Raw genomic sequence first — 23682 nt, forward strand, 5'->3', positions numbered from 1 at the left:
CATATGAGGAGAGACTAAGACGACTGGGACTGTTCAGTTTGGAAAAGAGATGACTGGGGGGGGGGGAAGGGGGATTTGATAAAGGTCTATAAAATCTTGAATGACGTGGAGAAAGTGAATAAGGAAAGGTTATTTACCCCTTCATGTAATACAGGAATTAGGGGTCACCCAATGAAATTAATAGGCAGCAAGTTTAAAACGAGCAAAAGGAAGTACTTTGTCACACAACTCAGTCACCTGTGAAACTTGCTACCAGAGGCATGAAGGCCAAAAGTATAACTGGGTTCAAAAAAGGAATTAGGTAAGTTCATGGAGGATAGGTCCATCTAAGTCTATTAGCCAAGATGGTCATGGTAATTGCCCGGTTTTGTTCATTCCCCTCTGAAGCACCTGGCACCAGCCACTATTGGAAGACAGGATACTAGGCTACATGGACCACTGGTCTGACCCAGTATGGCCATTCTTATGTAAAAACATGCCCCTTTGATAGTCGGTTGGTTACTATGCACTAAATCAGAACTGAAAATTTTATCCTTATCAGATAAAGGACTGCAAGCTAGTCTTTTTTAAAAATGCAACTACACTTCCTGGTGAACTAACTTCTGTGAAGGGCTTTCTCAGTAATTTAACTATTACAGTATGCTCCCATTTATCTAAAACTCTATTATCCCAACTGCCACATTAACTGAATCACTTCTTTGTCCCACAGCATGAGATACTTGCTGCAGAGGTCATGTGTTTCATGCTGGGGGACAAGGCAAAGATTCAGACAATGCAGATGTTTGGATAATAGAACAGAGGCCCCCGGCCAGGACTGCGAGGAGAATGACAGGATCCGGGATGCAGGAGTGACCACTCTACTGCTGACTGGCTCCTATGGCACCACAGGAAGCCCTCTGCAGAAGTGAATGAGCAGGGCTGTGACTGCAGTTCTGCTGAAGACTCCCTGTGATGCCACAAGGCTGGTGACAACTGATCCCTGAAGGCATGAGGTGGGCGAGGAGGAGGCTGCAGTCATGGTGGGGCAGAGACCACTGTGAGGAGGACAAGCCTCCATATGTGGATACCTCACTGCTGAATAGTTCTTGCCCTCTCTATTATCGAAACTCCCAATTACCCAAATAAAATGTGTGAAGTATATTATATAGATAAAGGGATGCATTACATTATTTTCATTTTCTAATTAAGCTAGAATCTTAAATTTGGTACCCATTCATTATGAACTGAAAAGTATAGGGGGAAAAAAACTAATTTGACATTTTCCCCAGATCAATGAAGCTTTTACTTAGTTATATTAATTTCTTCCATGAGGCAGTCATTTGGAACATGAAGCCTCCAATTTAGAGAAATTAAGGTCACCTAAGGTTACCAATTCTATTTCATGGATTTCAGCCAAGAAAACTGTTTGAAGTGATAAGTGTGGCACAAACAGACATTACAGACATGTCCACCCAAAGGATTACAGCTTTATTATAACTTGGGCACATAGCGACTGCTATAATTAAGGCTGCCTTTGTGCTTGCATTCTGAAGGACCATTTTTGTTGCTTAAAATTGAAGCTGACCTATCATTGATGTCTGAACAAATCAATGATTTGCAGGAGTAGCACTTTTTTTGAAGATTTGAGTGGGACATTTTTACAGCTTAACAGCATCTAGCTTTTGAAGGGACAATTGTGGTATCCATTAGTTCAAAATTTAGCTTTAGCAATACTGGAGGAAGTTGAGGATAAAATTTAAAACAAGAAATGATTAGCTCAAGTCAAGTAAGGAGCTAAGTTTTTCTGATTCCAATTTAGTATGTTAAATGTTTTGGATTAGATTGAGTAGTTAAGGAACAACCAGTCTTCATTTTGCTCTCTTTGATCTAGTTGACCATTTAAATTCAGTGTTACCATTTTCCAGTGACTACAGACTACAACAGTAGGGTAAACAGAAAAAGTGTCCAATCCTCTAAATTAGTTATGAGTTTAATTATTGGATCAGACAGATCTGGTGTAAAGCTGTGAAACTTCATGAACTTAAATGAGTTGCATCCAACTTCCAAAATCCATATTTGTCCTACGCCTAAAGGATTCATGTGAATTGTATTTTCTGGAGAAAGCTAATTATACTTTTGGAATTTTACTTGCTTTCATCAGTGAAGATTCCAAAAAGCAACACAGAGGAAGAGCACATCAATATTTAAACACTATTACTAATAAAATTAGTATTTAGAAAATTGAGAATTTTTTAAAAAGTCAAAAATTTAGCTACTGGTTTGGAACATGGCTAATTGGAAGGTTTTTTGTGTGTTTTTTTTTTAAAAAAACATTAACATGAATAAAGAAATACGCCTAATCAAAATTAACTTTCTGGTTACCAAGACAATGAGGAGAAATGAAAAATTCTTTGTTCCAGAGTCATATGTGCAATGAGTGAACAACAAAGAAATACTGCATAAGAAAAACAGTAAAACAGAAGAGCAAAGCTAGTGAATGAATAACTTCAGCGTCTCTTAGATCAAAAATTTATACTTGGTTCTTCAGTCAGACAAACAATGCTTCCTTTCTAAGTTGTTCTGTACAGTGACACTCTTAATGTATACAAGACACCAATGGTACACCAACTTGCCTCAAGTGCAATTATTTCATTACTGAAGTTGAGGTATGATATGCTGTTCAGAGGAACATTGCTTAGCTACATTTTTCCAGATCTAAAAAGAAGAGTTTATGGCAGGCCCTTCCTCCCATGGAGCCAGAGAAACATCTTTATATTGAATATATCAGTACTGATAACCCTCTCACAGTACTTGAGGTGGAATGACACTATCATCAGGAAAAAACACAGCATCTTTTCAGGAAAGCATACCACAAAAGTGTATGTTTGATGCAATTATATCTATGGTCTCTGGAAGACTAAAGAGCCTGTTGTGCTCTTAAGTCAAAGCCCTGAATTGGTTGTCATTGCTATCCTTATTTAGTATTTGCATTCAGGGGAATGAAAGTACTGGGCTTCACCCAGTCCTGTACAAGAGCACAGGGTGGTTTCTTGTGCAGTAGTGATGGCACAACTGGCACAGGACAAAGGACCATTCAGTCTTATGTTACCATTTACTGAACACAAAACATGTTTAAATTTACAAATAAATCAATACCACCATTGAGGCTGTACTACATAGCAACACTGTTATAGAGAGACATACAGAGGCAGACATGCTGTATCCCAATCTATGCAGTTATGTTTTAGTGTTCATGTGTAATGATTTCGGGGTTCTGTCTGTACAGCTTGCCCCAACCAGATCTGCATCATCATACAATAGGGATTTATAGTTCAAATTCTACAGAACTGTCATTAAGTTTAAATCTTAACAAAATCTATGCAGCATAAGCAATGGCAAATTTCTTACCTGATCGTTTACTCTCTTAGTAGCTTCTCTCCTTATTCATTCATCACTAATAGGTTAATGCCACCTACCTATGTAGTTCAGAGATTATCCAGTGTTGTTGCTGGAGGCTCCAGGATTTATGCCCTGCTCTTCAGATTAGGCCACAAAGAGTTCTCCCAAAACTGTAGAAATACTCCAGCTACCCACTATTATCATTAAGACAACAACTTGGCATAATGTATGAATTAACCTTAAGATAATTATATGTGAAAGTCTCCCTTTAGAGAAAAAAAATCAGTTTTTATTTTGTTAATTTACCAAACTACTGGATGGGTGGAATGAGATGAGAAATGACGCTAACACAAGAAACAAAAAAAAAAAAAAAAAAAGACTTTCCTCCCTATTCTGCTCCACACCGCCTCTCATTCTCACTAATGGGAGGCAGTGACCAGAAAGCAGTGAATCACAGGAGGAGGACAACAATAAGCAGTATAGTAGAATAAGAAGCAGGAATAGAAGTTCCCCTATATAAAACAAGGAATTATGTGGGAACATTAGCATCTTCCTACAAAAGGCTGCAGCTGCAAAGAAATTGAATCTTACTTGCAAATCTTCCTCAGACAAGGTCATATATTTAAGACTGCCGTAAGGCATTTGATTTGGTACTTCATAACATTTTGATAAAAAACAGAATGGTACAAAATTAATGTGGTTAAAAGGTGGCTAACTGATGATTTCACATTTACAAGTTACATTTTGAGATCTATCACTGTGTAGTGAGTTCCAAGTGGGGTCCCGCACAGATCAGTTCATGTTCCTACACTATTTAATGACTTGAAAGAAAACAAAATCTTCAAACTTTTATCAGTGATGACATAAAAATTGGGGGAGTGGTAAACAAAGAGGACAGATTACTAATACAGAGCACTATGGATCAGTTGGTAAAGTGGGCACAAGCAAACAATATGTATGTATACAGCTAGGAACAAAGAATGAAGGGCACAGACATCCTTACAAGATGGGGGACTATATCGTAGGATGCAGTCACTCTGAAGATTTGGGGTTGTGGTGAACAATCAGAATAGACTATCAGGGTTAGAAGAGACCTCAGGAGGTCATTTAGTCCAACCCCCCGCTTAAAGCGGGACCAATCCCCAATTTTTGCCCCAGATCCCTAAATGGCCCCCTCAAGGATTGAACTCACAAACCTGGGTTTAGCAGGCCAATGCTCAAACCACTGAGCTATCCCTCCCCACACTGTATCCAAAAGGATAATGTGAAAATCTTGAGTAGTCTGACCACACCAATGAAAAATTTCCTATCTGAGTTCTGCATGAATACCAAAATGTATCAGAGGCTAATGGACAATCTATGCAGAACTACACTTCCGTTTTGATGCCCAGGTTGTTAATTACAGGTATTCCTGATTCAGATGAAGGAGTCCCTGCTTCAGGAAATCTGCTCTTTTCTGCTGGTGCAGTGTGAGCTCCTGGACTATCTTGCAAGTCCAAAGTGCATTTTGCACCAGTTGAGGACTAGTAGGAGGACTTAAACTCTCCCTTCTTTTCTCTATCCTTCATGTAAACTGTCTGGAAAGGTAACAGATTCTTCTCTGCCAAGGATATTATTTGCATTGCCACAGAAAAGCTTTGACCCCTGGTTACTCCCTAGTTTTGGGAGAGATATAAACACAAATACCTTAATTATAAGCAAACTTCTAACAGAAGATAGGAGGAAACTTCCCCTGTGAACACCATGGTTGCCCGCTACATGATTTTTTGCACCTGTTTCTGAAGCAGCTGGTACTAACCACAGTCAGACAGAATATTGGACTTGATGGCTCACTAATCTGTTCCCATTTGGCCATGGTTTTAGGGACTTTTTAGGCATGGGGAGGTTGGTTCAAACATCAGATATAGCTGCCCAAATGAACTAAAAGTATGTACTCAGATTCTGGAATTTGCTTCTCCTCTGCAATGCTTGCTTTCAAAGTAAGCAAGCAAGGATTAGAGTTAAAAAAAATCAGGTTAACTTTCATCATGTTGTTTGTACTTGTCTTATTCAAATCACATCAAATGTCCACCTCTGTGGGAAGGCACCTAATTTTGTGAGCTCTGTAGGGAACCCTGTGCTTCTTCCCCTAGGGAGCTGAGAACCCAGTTTGGTACCTTGAGGCGGGGGGGAGGAGAGAGAGGGGAGGAGAGAGACAGGGAGGTTTATGAATCCTTTCAGGGTTTCCTCCCCTCCAGCCCAGGTCTGTTGCAGGATTTACCTCCTTGAGGTAGTCAGATAATCTGAGGATGAAAAGGACACTATCTTCCTAAAATGCTCAGAAGCTTCTGATTGGTCTTGTGTTGAGTCATGGCTCCTTGGGGCATGAGGTGAGACCCAACATACAGTTCCAACTGAGACCCATGGTCTGGCAGCACAAGGGTTGTCTGGCTGTGAGCAGGTAGGGAATAATACACCCTCTGTAAAGTCTGTAAATGCTGCCTCAGAGATTTAGCCTAGTGTTTGCAGGCCAGCTCTGCCATGCCCAAATGGGGGCAGAAGAATGCCTAAGAGACGCTGCAGCACTGAATGATTGAAGCCACCCTGTTACCAAAAACGCAAACTAAGGGAGTTGGGGGAAAAGAAACATGCGTTGCTACTGTACAAAAATGAATAAAAAAATAAAGTTATAAAATGAAGAAAATGAAGAAAAGCTGCTGGAGGCAGAAAATCTGATGACCTGAGCTGAAGGGTGGGGACTTAGTTCAGGAGCATCCACCAACATTGGATCAACTCCAAATTCCAAAGATTGGGGCATTAACCCGTTAGTAATGAGTAAGAAAAGAAGCTATGCAACAGAAGTTGTCTGCAACATTAAAGTACATTTCTGAAACTGCTGTAGATGGTTAAAAACTGGAAAAGTTTTTGCCAAAAAATTGCATTTTAGTTTTCTTCCTGTTTTACATTTACTAGAAACATAACATACTTATTTGGCACTGCTAAATCTGTATGAGCACAGATATAACTGGGGCAGACAGTAAAATAAAGTTTTTTCCCCACTCAAGAATAAATCTGGGGGGTTCCAAAAGCTTTCCTACAGCATAATGGATATACTGACCTGTTTCAAAGTTACAATAGGTGATCAAATTGTAGTTCAACACCAATTTCATCTAGTAAATGCTATTTTAAGAACTTATTTTTTAAACATAACAAAAGCAAAAACAAAGGAATGCAACAAACATGCAATGATACAATCATCATCATCATCAGGTAAAAGGAATGTCTATGTAGGTTTTTATACTGCGCTCAGAGAGCCTTCCAGTAGTGCATTAAGCAAGACAGCTGTCACCTGTCAGATCTCATCCTCTCACCAGAGAGAGAAGCATATGTAGTGAAGCATTTTGTTTTGGTGAGGTTTTTTTTTTTTTAAAACTTTAATATAATTTTGCTATGTGTTTATATTATAGAAGTCAAGGTCAAAAAAAATGTGCCTTGCACTTGGAGGGTGAAGTGGTGAGGTTTGTGGGGGCCTTAGTTCTTGGAAGAATTCATTCCAGGTTCAGATCGTCCTCAGAGAAAGTTTTGTCTCCCACACAGATGAACTTTACCCTCATTGTTGAGTTCTATTGTGTCAGAGGAGTGATGTTGCTGACCATGATCTTTTTACCAGAGATTAAGATGAACTTTTAAGTATCTTGAGCCCAGGTCATGGGGCGTACTGAAGATAAGGACTGAGACCTTCAACTTGATTCAAAATTCTGTGGGAAGCCATTGTAGAGAGCAGCGTATGGGTGTGATGTGCCTGTGCTGCTGAGGAGGCATACTGCAGTGTATATATTAGTTGGAGTTACCTAAATACTGAAGGTTTCATGCCCAGGTATACCACATTGCTGTAGTCCAGCTGAGAGGTGACAAAGACATGAATAACTGAGGCCAGGTCGTTGTCCAACAGGATGCGGCAGTCTCCTAGCCAACCAGAGATGGTAGTAAGTGTTACTGTTGCTATGTGAGAGCTCAGTGTCAGCAAGGAATCCAAGAGTAATCCTAGATCATGGACTGAATTGACTAATTGTGGATGTGAACCTTCAATCAACAGAGAATGCACTGTGGCTGAAAACTCTGCCCACCAGCACCATCTCTGTTTGGCTTAGGTTTAGCTTCATCCAGCTGCTGTTCATACATGAGCTGAACTCATCCAAACACTAGGACATCTTGGTGGCAGTGATTTGGGCATATATGGTGAAGGATAAATAGAGCTGTGTATCATCTACATATTAGTGGCACTGGATTACATATTGTCTGACGCAGTTCACATAGTGGTTACATGCAGATGTTGAAAATGACTGGACAGAGAACTCTCCCTGTGGAACTCTACAAGTGAGGGGTCTAGTGGTGGAGATGCAGTTTCCCATCACTACTTACTGGGTGAATCCCTCCAGGAAACTCTCAAACCATTTTAGTGCATTATTCTGGACCCCACCATCTCTCTCTCAAGTGATACAGCAGTATATCATAGTCATGTGTTAAATGCAGAAGAGAGGTACCGGAGGATGAGAATGGATGTCTGTTCTCTATCCACTGAGAAATCGTCCATTAGTGCCATTATAGCAGTTTCAGTTCCATGTCCTGGCCTAAATCCAGACTATTCCAGGTACAGAATGTTAGCTTCACTTAGACAAGCTTGTCATTGGCCTTTTGTTAGTTTCGCTGTGAGCTTGCTCAGGAATAGGAGGTTTGAAACTTGGAATAGTTGGCTAGGTCTAAGTATCCACAGTGGGGTTCTTCAGCGTTGGTCAGACTATTGCGTGTTTGAAAAAGGATGGGAAGATTCCTTCTCTGAAAGATGCATTGGCTATTTCAGTGGCACCCAGTTATTCATGACTCCCAAGAGCCAGGAAGGGCATGGGGTAGATTCCCAAGTCTTGAGTCAGGACTCTTTTAGAATGCCCAGAACTTCGTGAGTGAATGTACTATACTCTGGGAATGCAGGGGAGGCTGTTGGTTGGTGGTTTCAGGCAGAGAGAATCCATGCTGTTTGAGAAGACTACCTGCACACACATGATCATTTCATGAAAGTTGGGCAATAGTTATTTGCAGTGCTTGCTAACTCGGCTTTGATACAAGTTATAGGCACTCAGGATTGATGAAGCAGTTTACTGCCCTGGATAACTCCTTGGGGCAGGATCTGGGCAGCCTCAATGGTGGTTCAGTAAGATGATTCTCTTGGACCACAATATAGGCTGGTGCTAGGGACATGCCTTTTGTTGCCTGAGAAAATCTCCCCAAGTTTGGTCAAGTTATAAGTCTCCTGTACACTGAGTGAGGCAGGGGGTCCTGTGGGAAACAGTGATCATATAAATCAATGCACACACACGAGGGCAAAATTAAAGTTGAATTGTGCAACCTTAATTCTGGCTTTTCTTAACCTTTGAGTGCTTGACTTTGCAACCTTAACATTCCTTTAATGTAGCTTTTGTATAGTTGCATTTAAACTCAAGACTACAGGTTTTAAATTTTTCTCCAAAAAAGCAGTGTTAATTAATATAACTTCCATCATCAACACTGAAAGACTATACAAGAAAAGTAAACTTTGTAAAACATCCCTTATTCAAAAGCTAGTTATTTATCTATGAGCTGTATCATGATATTAAGTTATCTAAGCAAGTTCTCAGGTTGGTTTTGGGTTCGGAGAGGTAAATAAAATAGTAAAGTAAAAACAAGTAAAATAATATATAAAGAGTTTATGCAATGAGGGCATTTTCTCTGTGTGAATATTTAAGAGCAAAAATAAAGTGAAACCCAGGTTAAAATTAGTTGGTGGACTTTACAAGTAAAGTAACTTTACATAACTTAAAACAAATCAAGTTCAATTCTGCACCTGCTTTCTCAGTTTTCAAAACCAGAGTATCAATCTGGGCTACTAAGATAAGTAGACACAAAGCTGAGGATTATATAAATGCTTCAGTGGTCAGTTTTTTGACATATGTGACTGAAACATGGCATGTACTGTTAAGATTGAAAAGGAGTTGGACACCAGTCACATGAAGCATCTCCAAATGATTGAAAACATCAAATGGTAAAAATTCAAGTAGAATGAATAGATCCATTTTCTAACTAAACAGATCCTTCTCTCCAAAGTGGTGTAGTCAGCTGCTCTGAATGCCTACCAACTTCCCTGCAAAAGTCATCTTTGACATTGACCCAGTGAAAGCAAGATGAAAAAACCCAGACCTAAACATGATGGCTGAATGACAGACATCTGTTCCTCACAGGCATCCCACTCTAATGTGCCAGATTTGGTTCAGGACAGATCATGGAAGCACATACCACAATGAGTATCCTTTATGCTGTCCATGCAACAGCACACAAACTAACTCCTTCCAAGTCTTCATCCTCTAACTTACTGGCTCTTAGCTGCTTGAATCATCAGTGGCTTTGATGTAGCACAAACACAGCTTATCTTCAAATATGACTGGCACTTTTACTGGCTAAAGAAGGGTGTACTCTATGTTCTACATTAGCGGAGGACTGTCTCAATCATCTTTCTTCCTGCCTCTCCCCTGACTGTGTGGGGAATAAGGCCCAGGAGAAACAAGATTTTCCTCCCTTCAGATAAGACCTGTTTTCTCAGGACCCAAAACCCTTTTATAGAGACTAACCCCAAAGAGAATTATAATTCAGGTCTCATTGTTATCTCCTGAAATCTATTTGTTTGTAGGTATTCAGCACCACTGCATGCCCTGTATGTTATTTGTGATAATTCCAGAAATGGATATCAGAATTCAGTGACTCAGCCCAAATGTACCAAAGGTTGTGATGGAAGAGGCCTCTGCCCGAAAGAAAATATATACTTCAGTAACTGCAAAGCGCATTCATACATTTCCCTTCTGCAGTTAAAAGAGCAGAGACTTTTAAAGAAGTTGGCTATAGTGAAATTTTGGGCAGCTCTAAGAAATTCTGTTCATTCTTCCACTATTCCTGATTAGAAGTAGGACCCTTCTCTTATATCACCTTTTGGTACATAGTCCCAAATGCTACAATATTGTATCTTAATTTTTTTCCTATCTCTTTTATGGTTCCTGTTTAGAACCTAAATTTGGATTACTGAAGCTATATTACAAGCTATTTTTACAATTAGGAACTTGTTTTTCATTTATGGAAGATTAGGATTCCAAACTTCACTTATATTTAAACTAGCTGTAGGTAAATCTGTTTGAACTCATCTTGGAAGCATGCTTAAGTACACATACACAAACAGATGCATTCTATTAACATTGTAATGGGTGGTTTGTGAATGCATCTGAAGGACAAAAGGGTAGATTCTGGAATCTATAAGAAAGTTAGCAGCCATAGGAGAACCTGCCATTATACCAAGGGTGTTATTTTAAGGGTTGACGTACCCAGCAAATGCACATTATTCAAAAGCAACTTTTATTTCTTAAACATACTGTGTTTTATAGAAGAGAAACATTTAAGATGAAGGTTCACTTCAGCTGATAATAAAATTAGACCAGTGTTCATATAAGTTTTCTGTAGCTTAGACCCAAATTTTGGGTGGGAACTGAGCTTATAAGGGTCATTTCTAAACAGTATTATAAAAGCCACTCCACTATCTAAATGAAAGTTAGATTTTCATTTATGACTTCCCCTACTCCCCATTATGAGTACATTTTCAGTTCTCTTTAACAACTGGTATACTTAATTGGGGAAGTAGATTGTTAGATGCATTGGGCTAGCTGCGGTACACAGTTTGCAGAGCATTCAGATTGCCAAGCAAACTGAGTAATATTAACTTCAAAAGATTTTCTTTCCCCTCTTAAGTATTGTCTGAAGAATGGAGTAGATTAAACAACTGTAATCTGTAAGACTCCAATATCCTTCAAAGGGTTTCTAGTGACAACCATGGAACCAAATCCCAAGTGTATTTTTTGCCAAAATTTTAGTTTTCCTCCCACTATACATTTGTTAGAAACATGAAAATTCTCTCACCAGACCATCATTTTTTTCTATTGTTGTCACCAAGGACAACAGTTCAAACAAGAACTGTTGCAATTCCTTGCTGTCAAATAGTTATTACTTTTAGTATATTTATAAAATTATCCTTACATTACAGATAAATTCTGGTGCCTATTGCACTGAAATGTGAGAGGTTGTGACTTCAGTAGTTTTGCCTATGTTTGGTAATGGAAGACCAACTCATTCATTTGCCATCTGCTCTGCTATAATGGAACTTTAAGCCTACAGATAATGAAACGCCTAATAAGTTGTTTTCAGGCCTCAAACAAGAGGCAACTATTGCCACTGCACTATTATAAATCAAGAAACTAGGCAAATTCTGTAGCACACTTCTACTCTACACTGAGTTCTGGGGCACCTTTATTTAAATTCAAAACTGCAGGTTACTGGACTAGATGTGAAAATGAATACAGTACTAAAAAGCTAGTACAGCAATCCCATAGATCAGATGTTGTATCCTTGTGTCACGGGATGCCTTAACTTGTGGTCCTGTTGCAAGCACTCCTATGAGCCACTGCACAGACAATTCCTGGGGCACAGGTTTGCCCCAGCTAGATTCTCCCACTTCCGATCTGCCCCCCATGGCTCCTGTCTCTGATCTGCCTTCACCGTGTCTTCTCTGACCCACGCACAGTCTGCCCCAGTTACTGGCAGGAACCCCTACCGCACTAGTAGTGCTGTCCAGGGGGGTCTTACACCTCTTCACACTTTAAAAGGTCCATAGAACAGCGATGAATTAGGCCACACATTTAAACAGGTTAATTTTTATGTTGCCATTTTCAGTTTATAACATGCTGCAGACTTTGCAGAGACAACACAAGTAAACCATATAAGCAGTTAAAGAAGAGGGGGAAACTGGAAATTGGGCAACTTGATTAGGTTAGTGGTAGTTTCTGACTTGAAAGTGTCTGGAAAGCAATTTAGGATGACAGTTGGATGTTTTTGCTATAATATTCAGTAGTGTTGATATTTAACTTTTAAACCAACATTTTATCAGCCCACGGAGATGAGGCAGCTCTGGGCTTGTCTACACAGTACGGCAATACATGCTCAAGGAGTGTGAATTCTAAAACCCATCAACATGTTGTGCACTAACTGGCCCTTGCAGTCCCATTTCAAACAGCACTATGTTAACGGGCACTAAGAACTTTTAGCTCATGCCAGCAAGATCTTCAAGGGCCAGTTCGTGTGCATCATGTTGAAGTGCTTGAGAATTCACACCCCTTGAGTGCACATTACCACACTGTTTAAACAAGCCCTCAGAAATAATTTCAGACTGCATGAAGACTCTGCATTGGTTTACACTCAATTCTCATTTTTAGGATTTTGTCGTAACAGTGAAGGCTAGCTGCCATTTTTTTTTTTAAAAGATTAAAAATTTAGAACAGTTCTGCAGCAAATTCTGCAACACTGCCCAATACTTGAGGCCTTCACTATAAGTCAGGAGCTTTATGAAAGGAGAGCTTAGAAACATACCACCTACTGACAAAACTATTACTTACTGTTAAAGTGCAATCAAGTCTGAGGTTCTGTACAAAATATGGTGCCTGGTAAGTTTATCACTACAGCGAGAAAGAAAATGTCTTCACATCTGTTTACCTGGTACTCTGCTCTATGGCAGAACCAAATTAAATTAAGGATAAGCAGCAATACATCTTTCCCTCAGACCTAGTCTTTTAGAAAGCTAGCCTTTTCTTTGATTAAAAGGTATATCGCCACATGCTATTTTATGGATATGTCTGTATAATCAACACTACTTCATCTATAGGGCTACTGAGTCTGAGATTTGGCTTCTAGAGTCAGTAAGTGTTCGTCCCTGGGCTTCCACACAAATAGTATTCCTGTACTCAGAGCTCCTGTCTGGACCTGGACAGATTCATGCAGAAAGATGGGCACAAAAACTGGATGACCGGGTCACAGGTTTTTTTGTTTCTTTTTAACTATAGCAAGCTGTAAATCCACCAATGATCCACCTAAATTCCCCACCCCTCCATCCTCAATCCTTAGCTTTTCCTTGCCAGTCAGGAAAGTGCTGGAAAACAGATACCAGACTTAGCCTTACTGTACTAGGAAGGAATAAAAAAACCAAACTGGCTCCAATACTACTCTGATATGCAATTTCTATGAATTCACGCATTTGTAATACAGTCATAGTATCTGGATAACAAAAGAGCATTAGTCCACATAACTAAGGTTCTTCACTTTCGTTCTACGTTATGATGCTTTCACAATAAAGAATTTCTGGAGGATTTTTTCACTGAGAAATGTTACGACCACTCTGCAGCTACTGGTATTGGGGGGGGGGGAAAAAAGCAAGATTGACTCATTCTGATTTCCTGGATAAGAAATTCTACAGCTAGCAGTCTTCCACTGAGAATTCAAACTGAAAGCACCTGTGCCCATCATAAATCGAACAAGTGGAAAGAAAAGCACATACTTAAAACCAGATTCCCACAAAGTCTGAGGCAATAAATCATTCAGCCTCTACACAATACTGATAGAACTTCAAGTTATACATCTACTAAGCAGAAAAGGATACAAGTGATGACCCTCCAGAAGCAAAGGCAAAATATTAGTTAACCTTCCTAGAGCCTAAGGATAACAAGGGACTAAGGCCTAGATTTTTAAAGGGATTTAAATGTTTCTTCACTCAGCACTGCAATGAACTGACTTAGGAGTTTAAGCCTCATTTTCAAAGTGATTTAGACGCCTAAGGCAAAGATACTTAGGTTTTGCAATGCTGAACAAAAGCAACACCTAACTACGTTTAAAAATCTGGGCCTAGGCTTCTCACCAGGATGTTGTCCCTCTACTGGTAGATAGTACCACTCCCTTTGTAGAGTTAGGTGTGTATGGAAAATTTTTCAAACTCTAGTAAAGTACACTGCTCTGTATTAGCACCAGGAAAAGTGACATGTGGCCCTTGGATAATCAGTGAACTTGAGCTTCCAACCAGAGATGTTAGTTTGTAAAGCTCTACTCCACATCTTTAGTCAAATGAAATCCCTAATACCAATTTCAGACACTAGCATAGCTTGTAAATCCAACCAGTAGTAGATTTTATCAGACGCACACCCACATAGGAGTGGATACTAACTTATTAGGCTTGCCTACATTACCCGCTGAATCAACTGGCAGTGATTGATCCAGCAGGGGTCAATTTATTGCGTCTAGACTAGGCGGCGTCGACGGGGGAGCATCAGCAGTCGACTCACTGCAGTAAAGACACCACGGTGTGTAGATTTAAGTATGTCGACTTCAGCTACATTATTTGTGTAGCTGAAGTTGCGTAACTTAGATCGATCCCCCTCCGCCCACAGTGTAGATCAGATCTTAGATGCTAAGTTCATTAAAGCAGCTACTCTACAACTAAAATCAACAAATTTCTGCAATTTCTAATCCTCTATAGGAGGAAATTATTTTCCTGCACATGTAGCATTCACTGTGGTACGTTTAGCATCTAGTAAGAGTTGCAACAGAGATATACAGCTCAGATTGTACGATATTATATTTGTCAGAGTTTAGTGTCCTAGAATATCAGGGTTGGAAGGGACCTCAGGAGGTCATCTAGTCCAACCCCCTGCTCAAAGCAGGACCAATTCCTGACTAAATCATCCCAGCCAGGGCTTTGTCAAGCCTGACCTTAAAAACTTCTAAGGAAGGAGATTCCACCACCTCCCTAGGTAACGCATTCCAGTGTTTCACCACCCTCCTAGTGAAAAAGGTTTTCCTAATATCCAACCTAAATCTCCCCCACTGCAACTTGAGACCATTACTCCTTTTCTGTCATCTGCTACCACTGAGAACAGTCTAGAGCCATCCTCTTTGGAATCCCCTTTCCAGTAGTTGAAAGCAGCTATCAAATCCCCCCTCATTCTTCTCCTCCGCTGACTAAACATCCTCAGTTCCCTCAGCCTCTCCTTATAACTCATGTGTTCCAGTCCCCTAACCATTTTTGTTGCCCTCCGCTGGACTCTTTCCAATTTTTCCACATCCTTCTTGTAGTGTGGGGGCCCAAATCTGGACAGAGTACTCCAGATGAGGCCTCACCAATGTCAAATACGGGGGAACGATCACATCCCTCGATCTGCTGGCAATGCCCCTACTTATACATCCCAAAATGCCATTGGCCTTCTTGGCAACAAGGGCACACTGTTGACTCATATCCAACTTCTCGTCCACTGTAACCCCTAGATCCTTTTCTGCAGAACTGCTGCCGAGCCATTCGGTCCCTAGTCTGTAGCGGTGCATTGGATTCTTCCGTCCTAAGTGCAGGACTCTGCACTTGTCCTTGTTGAATCTCATCAGATTTCTTTTGGCCCAATCCTCCAATTTGTCTAGGTCCCTCTGTATCTTATCCCTACCCTCCAGCGTATCTACCTCACCTCCCAGTTTAGTGTCATCTGCAAACTTGCTGAGGGTGCAATCCACACCATCCTCCAGATCATTTATGAAGATATTGAACAAAACCGGCCCCAGGACAGACCCCTGGGGCACTCCACTTGATACGGGCTGCCAACTAGACATGGAGCCATTGATCACTACCCGTTGAGCCCGACAATCTAGCCAGCTTTCTATCCACCTTATAGTCCATTCATCCAGCCCATACTTCTTTAACTTGCTGGCAAGTGTCCTTTTACATTACTTCGTTACACTTCACGGTACTGAATAACTACCACCATTGTTGATTTTGGAGAACTGGAGATTCCAGAGGGAAACAAAATGCTTGGAAGTTTCTTGTTTTGAGTAATCTTCAATCAGCTATAAGATTATCAGTCTCTTGGTAAAAAGAAAAGGAGTACTTGCGGCACCTTAGAGACTAACAAATTTATTTGAACATAAGCTTTCGTGAGCTACAGCTCACCTCATCAGATGCAATCGATGTAGCTCACGAAAGCTTATGCTCAAATTTGTTAGTCTCTAAGGTGCCACAAGTACTCCTTTTCCTTTTACAGATACAGACTAACACGGCTGCTATTTTGAAACCAGTCTCTTGGTAGTTTAGACAAGTATTAGCGAACACTAGCTATTTATGCCACTAACTCACTTTTTGATTGAATGCAGTGGTGAAACAAAAACAGCCTCATAACTCATCAACACCACACACCTTAGGTTCACCTATTACAAAAGGTATTCTAATTCAAGTCTCAAAGTAAAGGAACTTACTGTTCTTGTCCCTGCAGACCTACGTATTCCTCTAATATTAGATAGGTTTCTTGGGCTAGTTGAAGTTCCTAGGGGGAGAGCTGTGGAAAGATGAGGAGGACTGGAAGGAGTCACCAAAGGAGATATCAGGTTATCTAGCATACTTTGTTTAGATTTGGAGGTTTTATTAGTAAAAATGAGAGGTTCACTGTCCCCAGCATCTCCACTACCAATTTCAGTCTTCTCTTCATTCTTGATCCTTCTCAAACAATCCTTTAACATCGACTGGGTTGTAGGCTGACTGAGCCAGCACAGGAAGAGTTCATCCACTTTCATTTTTAGTACAGGTTGCAAAACTTTCCCAGCCAGCATCTTCTACCAGTTTACTTTTGTTCCAACAAAGGAACTCAAGTCAACCAGATTAAAAACGTTTCACTGCTTATTCCACTGTCTTTCACTCTGTTGCACAAAATCCAAGATGCCTGTTAAAAGAAAGATTTTATTGCTTAATATTATGATTGCAACAAGATGTCAAGACTTAACTAATTCCACATGGTACAAACTCAGATACAAGGCTTGATGACAAACATACAAATAAATGAGAATCAGATCATATTCCATCAACTATGGATTAGTGACAATCTATTAAAAGGCTTTTAAAACTAATTTGGGCTGTGAAGATTGTTCCTCTGAGTCCCCATCCTGTACAATCTTAGCATAAGAGATAATTTATCTGGTCTACACTACAGACCAATATCAGTATAACTACGTTGCTCAGGGTGTGAAAAATCCACACCCCTAAGCAACTTAGTTTTACCAACTTAACCTTCCACCACATAGACAGTGCTATGTGGACAGGAGAGCTTCTCCTGTCAACATAGTTACCACTTCTGAGGGAGGTGGATTAACTACACCAATGGGAGAAGCTCTCCTGTCAGCCTAGGAGTGTTTTCACTAAAGCTTTTACTGCTGTAGACTGTACATGAAAACAAGCCCTAATACTTTTCAGACATTTACTTCCAACTTTGCCAAAAAACCCACCTTCCTTTCTGTGAGTGTAGATGTGCAAAGTTTCAAGGGCTTTTTTTTTTAAATGAAAATAGAAGTGGGTCTTAAATAAGGCTTTGAACCTGACTGATACTACAGAGCCATTACATGCAAACAATGAAATTCCAAGCAAAAGAAGTTAGTATTAATGAAATGTTAAGATTGAAATACCAAGCGTTTGAGTCAGGAAATGCAGAGTTAAAGTTGAAAACTCAACCTTAATTCCACATCTTATGCTTATGCCTTAAAATATGATCCCTTTGTCTCAGTTTTAATGATTTATCAGTATAATCCTAAATGAAATTTTTTATCAAGTTAATACAGTTATGATACAGTGCTGTCTTCAGACTATTTGATTTTTATGTCTCAGTCAGAACACCACAAATCAGTGTTGAAAGTACAACTTAATGTTATTAACCTTTACAATGTATGGAATGTTCAGTTTTTTTTAAAAGCCAACGCAAACCTATGATGGCTTTAAGTGTTGGGATGGCTGCAAGACCTTTCAGCTTTGAATTACTCTCACTTCTGAGGCAAAACTCCAGGTTGAGCATGCCCGAGTTCAAAATTTAAGGAAAGAAGCAAAGGGCTAATGCAAAATACTAAAAAAAAAAATCTGCGTTCTATCCTAGTTCTGTAGTTGACCGATATCTCAGTCACCACGTCTGTAAAAAAACCTGTCAAAGGGACTTAATGTTTGCAAAGCATTCTTATCCTTAGGCGGAAGGCTTTATGGATATGCAAAATAGTTGTAATTATTTTTATTAAAACCTCAGTTAAGGAAGAAAAGCTTTTGTTAGCACCATAATTTACATACGTTTAAAATTAGGAAGTTTGAGCCTTTATCCAGTCTTCCAGCTAGCATGCGTCACAATAATGGACAAACTCAGGAACCTTTAAACATCTATAACACCACTTACTCAGATTTTCTTTAGATATGGTTTGTTTGCAGATCACGACACTAACTCAAACCAAGACAGAGTGAATCAGAATTAACTGCAAGTCAGATGTTCCACTATGTATTTGCAGGTTGGGATTTTCTATTATCTAAGTGAATTAGGAGCACATGTAACATTGAAAGCCAACGTGATTTGTGTACCGTAAACCATGGAGATGCTTTCAAAAAAAATCCATATTCTAGGGTGTCAACAAATAAGGGCAGAGTAAAGATTCAGCTTTCCCTAAATTGCATACAATTTTGCATACAATTGCATACAATTTACAAAATTTACAATTTTGATTCCATAACATCCATGTTGATTTTGCAGTAATTTTCTGCAGGGAAAGCATGCCTGAGAGAGGCAGCCAAAACACACTATGCAATGATAATGGTTGTAATTAAGCACTCAAGACAAGGCAGGCAGAGCTAGTTAAATGATCAACTTTATCTCTTCCCCTCGCCTCCCTTCCGTTGGTTACTATAACTTTTCAGATATTGTGTTTATGAAATCAGAGTTATCCATGGTGTTGAACTCATACACTGTTTGTGGAATAGCAAGGATATGACACGGAAGAAACTCATTGAGTGGCCCATCCCACCCAGCTCACTGCAGGACTGTTCACTTCTATGGTCTGTCTCCTGATAGACTCCATCCCGTACAAAGAGAGAACCAGGGTGCCTTGGTGCGGGTCATGAGTCATGAAACTAAAAGACAACAGGTTTAAAGCTATCATAAGGAAGTACTTCACCCAATGCACAGTCAACCTCTTGAACTGGTCACCAGGGGATGTGACTAAAGCCAGAACTATAACTTGGTTCAAAGAAGAATTAGCTACATTCATGGAAGATAGGTCCACCCATGGTTATTCGTAGGGTGACCAGACTGTTCCAATATTAGGGGCTTTGTTTTACCCCAGCCTGATTTTTCACATTTGAGATGTGGTCACTCTAGCCCTTAGCCAAGATCATCAGAGATGCGACCCCACCCTCCTTCTGGCCACACGAAACCTCGCACTCCCAGAAGCTGAGACGGGACAACAGGGGATGGATCCCTTGATAATTACCCCACTTCTGAAGACAGGGCACTCCGGACTAGAGGGACCACTGAGGGCTCTGCCCCTGCTCAGCCTCTCCTCTGCCCCGTGGCCCCCGCCCCAACCCCGGGCGGCGGCCAGGCCCCTGCCGCACTCAGCTCCGTGTTTCCTTCCCCTCAGCTCGGCGCCGGGCTGCGGGACGGACCCGCTGGGAAACGGGGCTGCAGCCACCCAGGGCCCGGACCGCCCCGCGCTCCCCAGCAATACCCCGGCCGGGCGGGGCGGGGCAGCGGCGGCTTCACGTCTCACCTCCCGCCGCTCCCTTCAAACCCGCCGCCGCCGCGCCGCGCCTTCCGGCCCGCCCCGCCCGAGAGCGGGCCCTTTATACAGCCGCAACTCTCACGAGAGTCTCCCCGCGAGAAGCTGCTCCCGGTTGCCAGGGTGACAGGGGGGCACGTGGCTGGAAGGAACCACAGCCACGCCGGGAGGCTGCTGCGTCCTGACGTTGCCGTGCGGGCGCCTCGCCTTCCCAGCAGCCTGTGCGGTGTGACGACACCACCCCACCCCCCTGGCTTCCCCTCCCGTCTACTTCTCCTTTCCCAGCAGCCTGTGCGGTGCGCTGGGCGCTCTGTGACCCCTCCCGTCCTTTCCCGGCCGCCTGTGTGGTGTAACGCCCCGTGTCGGCCCCCATACACCCCTCCCCCTCCCCCATGCCCTGCAGGCTCCCACCATGGCTGCCTAGCACCCTCCTGTAACCCCCTGTGCCACTGCCATCAGCATCACCAGGGTTCCCTCCCTCCCTCTTGGGAGCCTCCTGAACCCTGTGGGTGAAGGGGGGCAGCCCGGGGTTGGGGAAGCTCCCGCCTGGCCTCATAGTGCATCCCAACATAAGAGGCACAATGTAGGGGCCCAGCTTGTCTCTGAGGTCAAGTAGGTGCAACGCAGGGTGCTGCTGCATGTCAGTGCCATTTGCCACCATGTTCCTATGCCCCTCCTAGGCCCTCTCCCACCCCCACCCCAAACCCTCAAGAATGGCAACTCTCTTGGCAATAGTTGCCAATCTGTGGCTCATGGTCCACAGTGTACTTGCTGGTATCCTGAAGAGAGCTGACTAATCACGTGATGCTGGCTCTTCTTGTTTCCAGCTGTTACGTTCTGTTAAAAGAGAGCTAAAAATACATTAAATATTTTCCGATTGCGTTTCTATGTAAGCAATTGCTGTAGTTGCCATAGGAATGCTATGGTGGGGTTGCAAATGGGAGGAAAGGTGGTTCATGTGATAGCAAATGGGAGGTGAGGTGAAGCCTGGCGATGGTGAATGTAAAGGTAGATGATAGACAATCTCTCTATTAAGAACTTCTCACCGTTTGAGAGCCACTCCCTGCCATGTAGTTCACTTCACTGTTTATCTTTCTCTCCAGCCTCAAAACCTCTGTGTAGTTTCACACTTTGTATAAATTTCACAAATCAACTTCTGGGACTTTCTGGATAGGCTTGGGGGATTGAGGGGGGTTAAGAGGGACATGTGCTCATACCCTTGCACACACAATTTTTCACTCACCTATTGGCATCCGCTCACTACAGCTGCAGGCCCTCTGTACTTGTACCCAGAATCCCCCACCCTCTCTTCTGATATGGTTTCACCTCCTTTCATATATATATCATCCATGTATCACAGTGAAGTGAAAGAAAGGATTTAGCTAAATTTAATCTATTTGCTGATGGCTTCCTTTGGCATCTTCTGTGTAGTGGTGGAATGGCAGTCTTTCAAAGTCAGTGTTCCAGGACTGGGACAGCATTGGAGATGTTCTTTCCCTACTTTATCATCTACATGAAGCAGCAACAAAGAAGTTGGAATGGAATGCAGTGGTTCAGAAGGAAGGAATAGAGAGTGTCTACACTGCAATAAAACACCCACGGCTGGCCCATCTCAGCTGACTCAGGTTGCAGGGCTGTAAAACTGCGGTGAAGATATTGGGCTTGGGCTGGAGCCTGGGCTCTAGGATCCCACAGGTGGGGAGCATCCCAGAGCCAAGGCTCCAGCACAAGGTCAGATATCTACATCACAATTTTATAGGCCTGCAGCCTGACTTCTGCAAGCCTGAGTTAGCTGACACAGGCCAACTCCAGGTGTTTTATTGCAGTGTAGACATATCCTGAGTTTGAGATTAGGTGAATCTAGGAGAAGTGAAAAAGTGGGCTTGCTCCTCCACCTGTGAAGAGTGAACAAAAGAGGCAATAGATGAGAGGAAGCTAAGATTGGATGAGCAAAGGAGAAGGTTCATATATGCTAAGAGATAATCTGGTATAAATCCAAAGGCCAACAAATTCAGGAAAGCAATTCCTGTATTAAAAATACTATTCTTCTATCCAAAACAATGGTGGTATTGTCATTGTTTTTGAGTTTTTTGAACCATTCTTGTAAACACTTTCATATTTTTCACAGTTTTTAAAATTGGATTCAGAGATGTTAAGAAAGCCTGTAAATTGATGAAGGATAGGTTGAATGGTCCCCACTTTCTCAAGTAAGATAGTATTCTGGTTCCTGCATATTGGTCGGTAAAGTTAGGAGAGTAGGATTTTATGAAGACTAAAATGTAATGAACTGCTTTATCCAAGATGGGAAGTGATTAAGGCATTGAGCATAAGATGTGCAAAGCAGAATCTGAAGTAAGGATAACTCTGTGAATGTTCTGGAAGTAGTGAAGGACAGAATTCAATATGGAAGATGAGGGAAGACAAAAAAGTTTGTCACAGGTTACATGATTTCTGGCCCAAGGAGTACAGGTCTGAATTAAGCAGAGTGATAGAAGAGTCAGAGACATGGAACAAAGAGGACTCTTAAAAGATTTTGAATGTCTTTGAAGCATTCCTTAGTGATGATGTAGCCATCTGTTGATTGACAGAGTGACAACAGGTGGCAATAGAGGGATCAGAGAACGAGTGGAGTGAGTTGTAAAGTTGGATATCGTCTGCATAGAAATGATGCCCGTTGTTGACGCTGGCAATGAGATCTCCCAAAGGGAGCAGATGGAGAAATCAGAGAAAAAAAATAAAACATCTGTGAAAAATACACAGGGTCAAAGTCTTGTTTATGCATGTTGGTGTAAATTCAAAGTAACTCCATTGACTTTAATAGAATTTGTAAAGATTTACACTGTTTTCGGTGAGATGGGAATCAGACCCTCTATGTCTTCAGGGAAGCAGGTAGTACTTGGGGCAAGATCATCAGCTGGTACTGCAATTGGCAGTAATATTTTGGCAAGTTGGTCCAAGGAAAGAACTTGCAGAAGCTGGATCAGATCTCCTTCAATAGGGTGTCTCTGTCCCTGGATCTTGCTTCTATAAATGTGAGCCCATACTTGTGCAATTTTAGAAAAAGCTGTCAAATGCACCCCTTTGTTAAGGCCTTCTAACTACGAGCTGACTTTTAGACTTCCCTATAGAAACTTGTGTTCTGGCTGGTATTCCCACATCTCAGTTGGTGTAATGTGTGGTCAACAGAGATGTGTTTGGTCCAATTTATGCAAAATGTACCCATTCATTTTAGTGATGGATGCTTAAAATGTACAGTTGAATAATAAAAATTAGTGCATGCATTATGAGACAATATCCAGTGTCTGAAAGTTAAAGTAATGGAGTCATATTCAGTAGTCATGTAAAAGGTGGTAAAAGTTACATGTGAGGGTGAGTGAAGATCAGGAAATAGGTTTAGGTGGATGTAGGTGGTACAGTAAAATAACCTACATCAATGTAGGACTCAGTGGGTATGCAAAATTAGTATATTTTACGTGTTAAGAGGCAAAAAAGAAGGTTGTAGCATAAAAGCAGCTAATAGGAGGTGTAAGATAACTGGGGCCTAGACCAGGGGTTCTCAAACTATGGGTCGGGACCCCAAAGTGGGTCACGACCCCATTTTAATGGGGTCACCAAAGCTGATGTTGGTCTGAAGCCCAAGCCCCACCACCCAGGGCTAAGGTTACTTGTCCCCTGTCTACGGCAGAAGCCCTTGGGCTTCAGCTTTGGCTCCTCTGCCTGGGGCGGGCGGGTTCAGCCTTCAGTCCCCCTCCTGGGGTAGTGTAGTAATTTTTATTGTCAGAAGGGGGTCACGGTGCAATGAAGTTTGAGAACCACTGGCCTAGA

General features: G+C 41.6%; 1 protein-coding gene across 6 annotated transcripts in view; it reads right to left on the minus strand.

Moving 5' to 3' along the window:
- Window positions 1–19899, minus strand: part of PPP2R3B (protein phosphatase 2 regulatory subunit B''beta) — a 95650-nt gene extending 75751 nt beyond the window's left edge. For 3 of the 6 annotated variants that reach the window (XM_073353835.1, XM_073353797.1, XM_073353846.1), the window contains exons 1-2: window positions 19570–19797; window positions 16540–17000 (exon numbers count right to left, since the gene is read on the minus strand). In XM_073353835.1, coding sequence (XP_073209936.1) covers window positions 16540–16890 — 351 coding nt within the window. In that variant the 5' untranslated portion in view covers window positions 16891–17000; window positions 19570–19797. The other 3 variants (XM_073353807.2, XM_073353827.1, XM_073353817.1) reach the window with 3 other exon arrangements.
- Between the last annotated feature and the right edge of the window lie 3783 nt (window positions 19900–23682).

The sequence above is a fragment of the Lepidochelys kempii genome, chromosome 1 (assembly GCF_965140285.1).
Source record: "Lepidochelys kempii isolate rLepKem1 chromosome 1, rLepKem1.hap1, whole genome shotgun sequence".
In the NCBI taxonomy this organism is placed as follows: Eukaryota; Metazoa; Chordata; order Testudines; family Cheloniidae; genus Lepidochelys; species Lepidochelys kempii.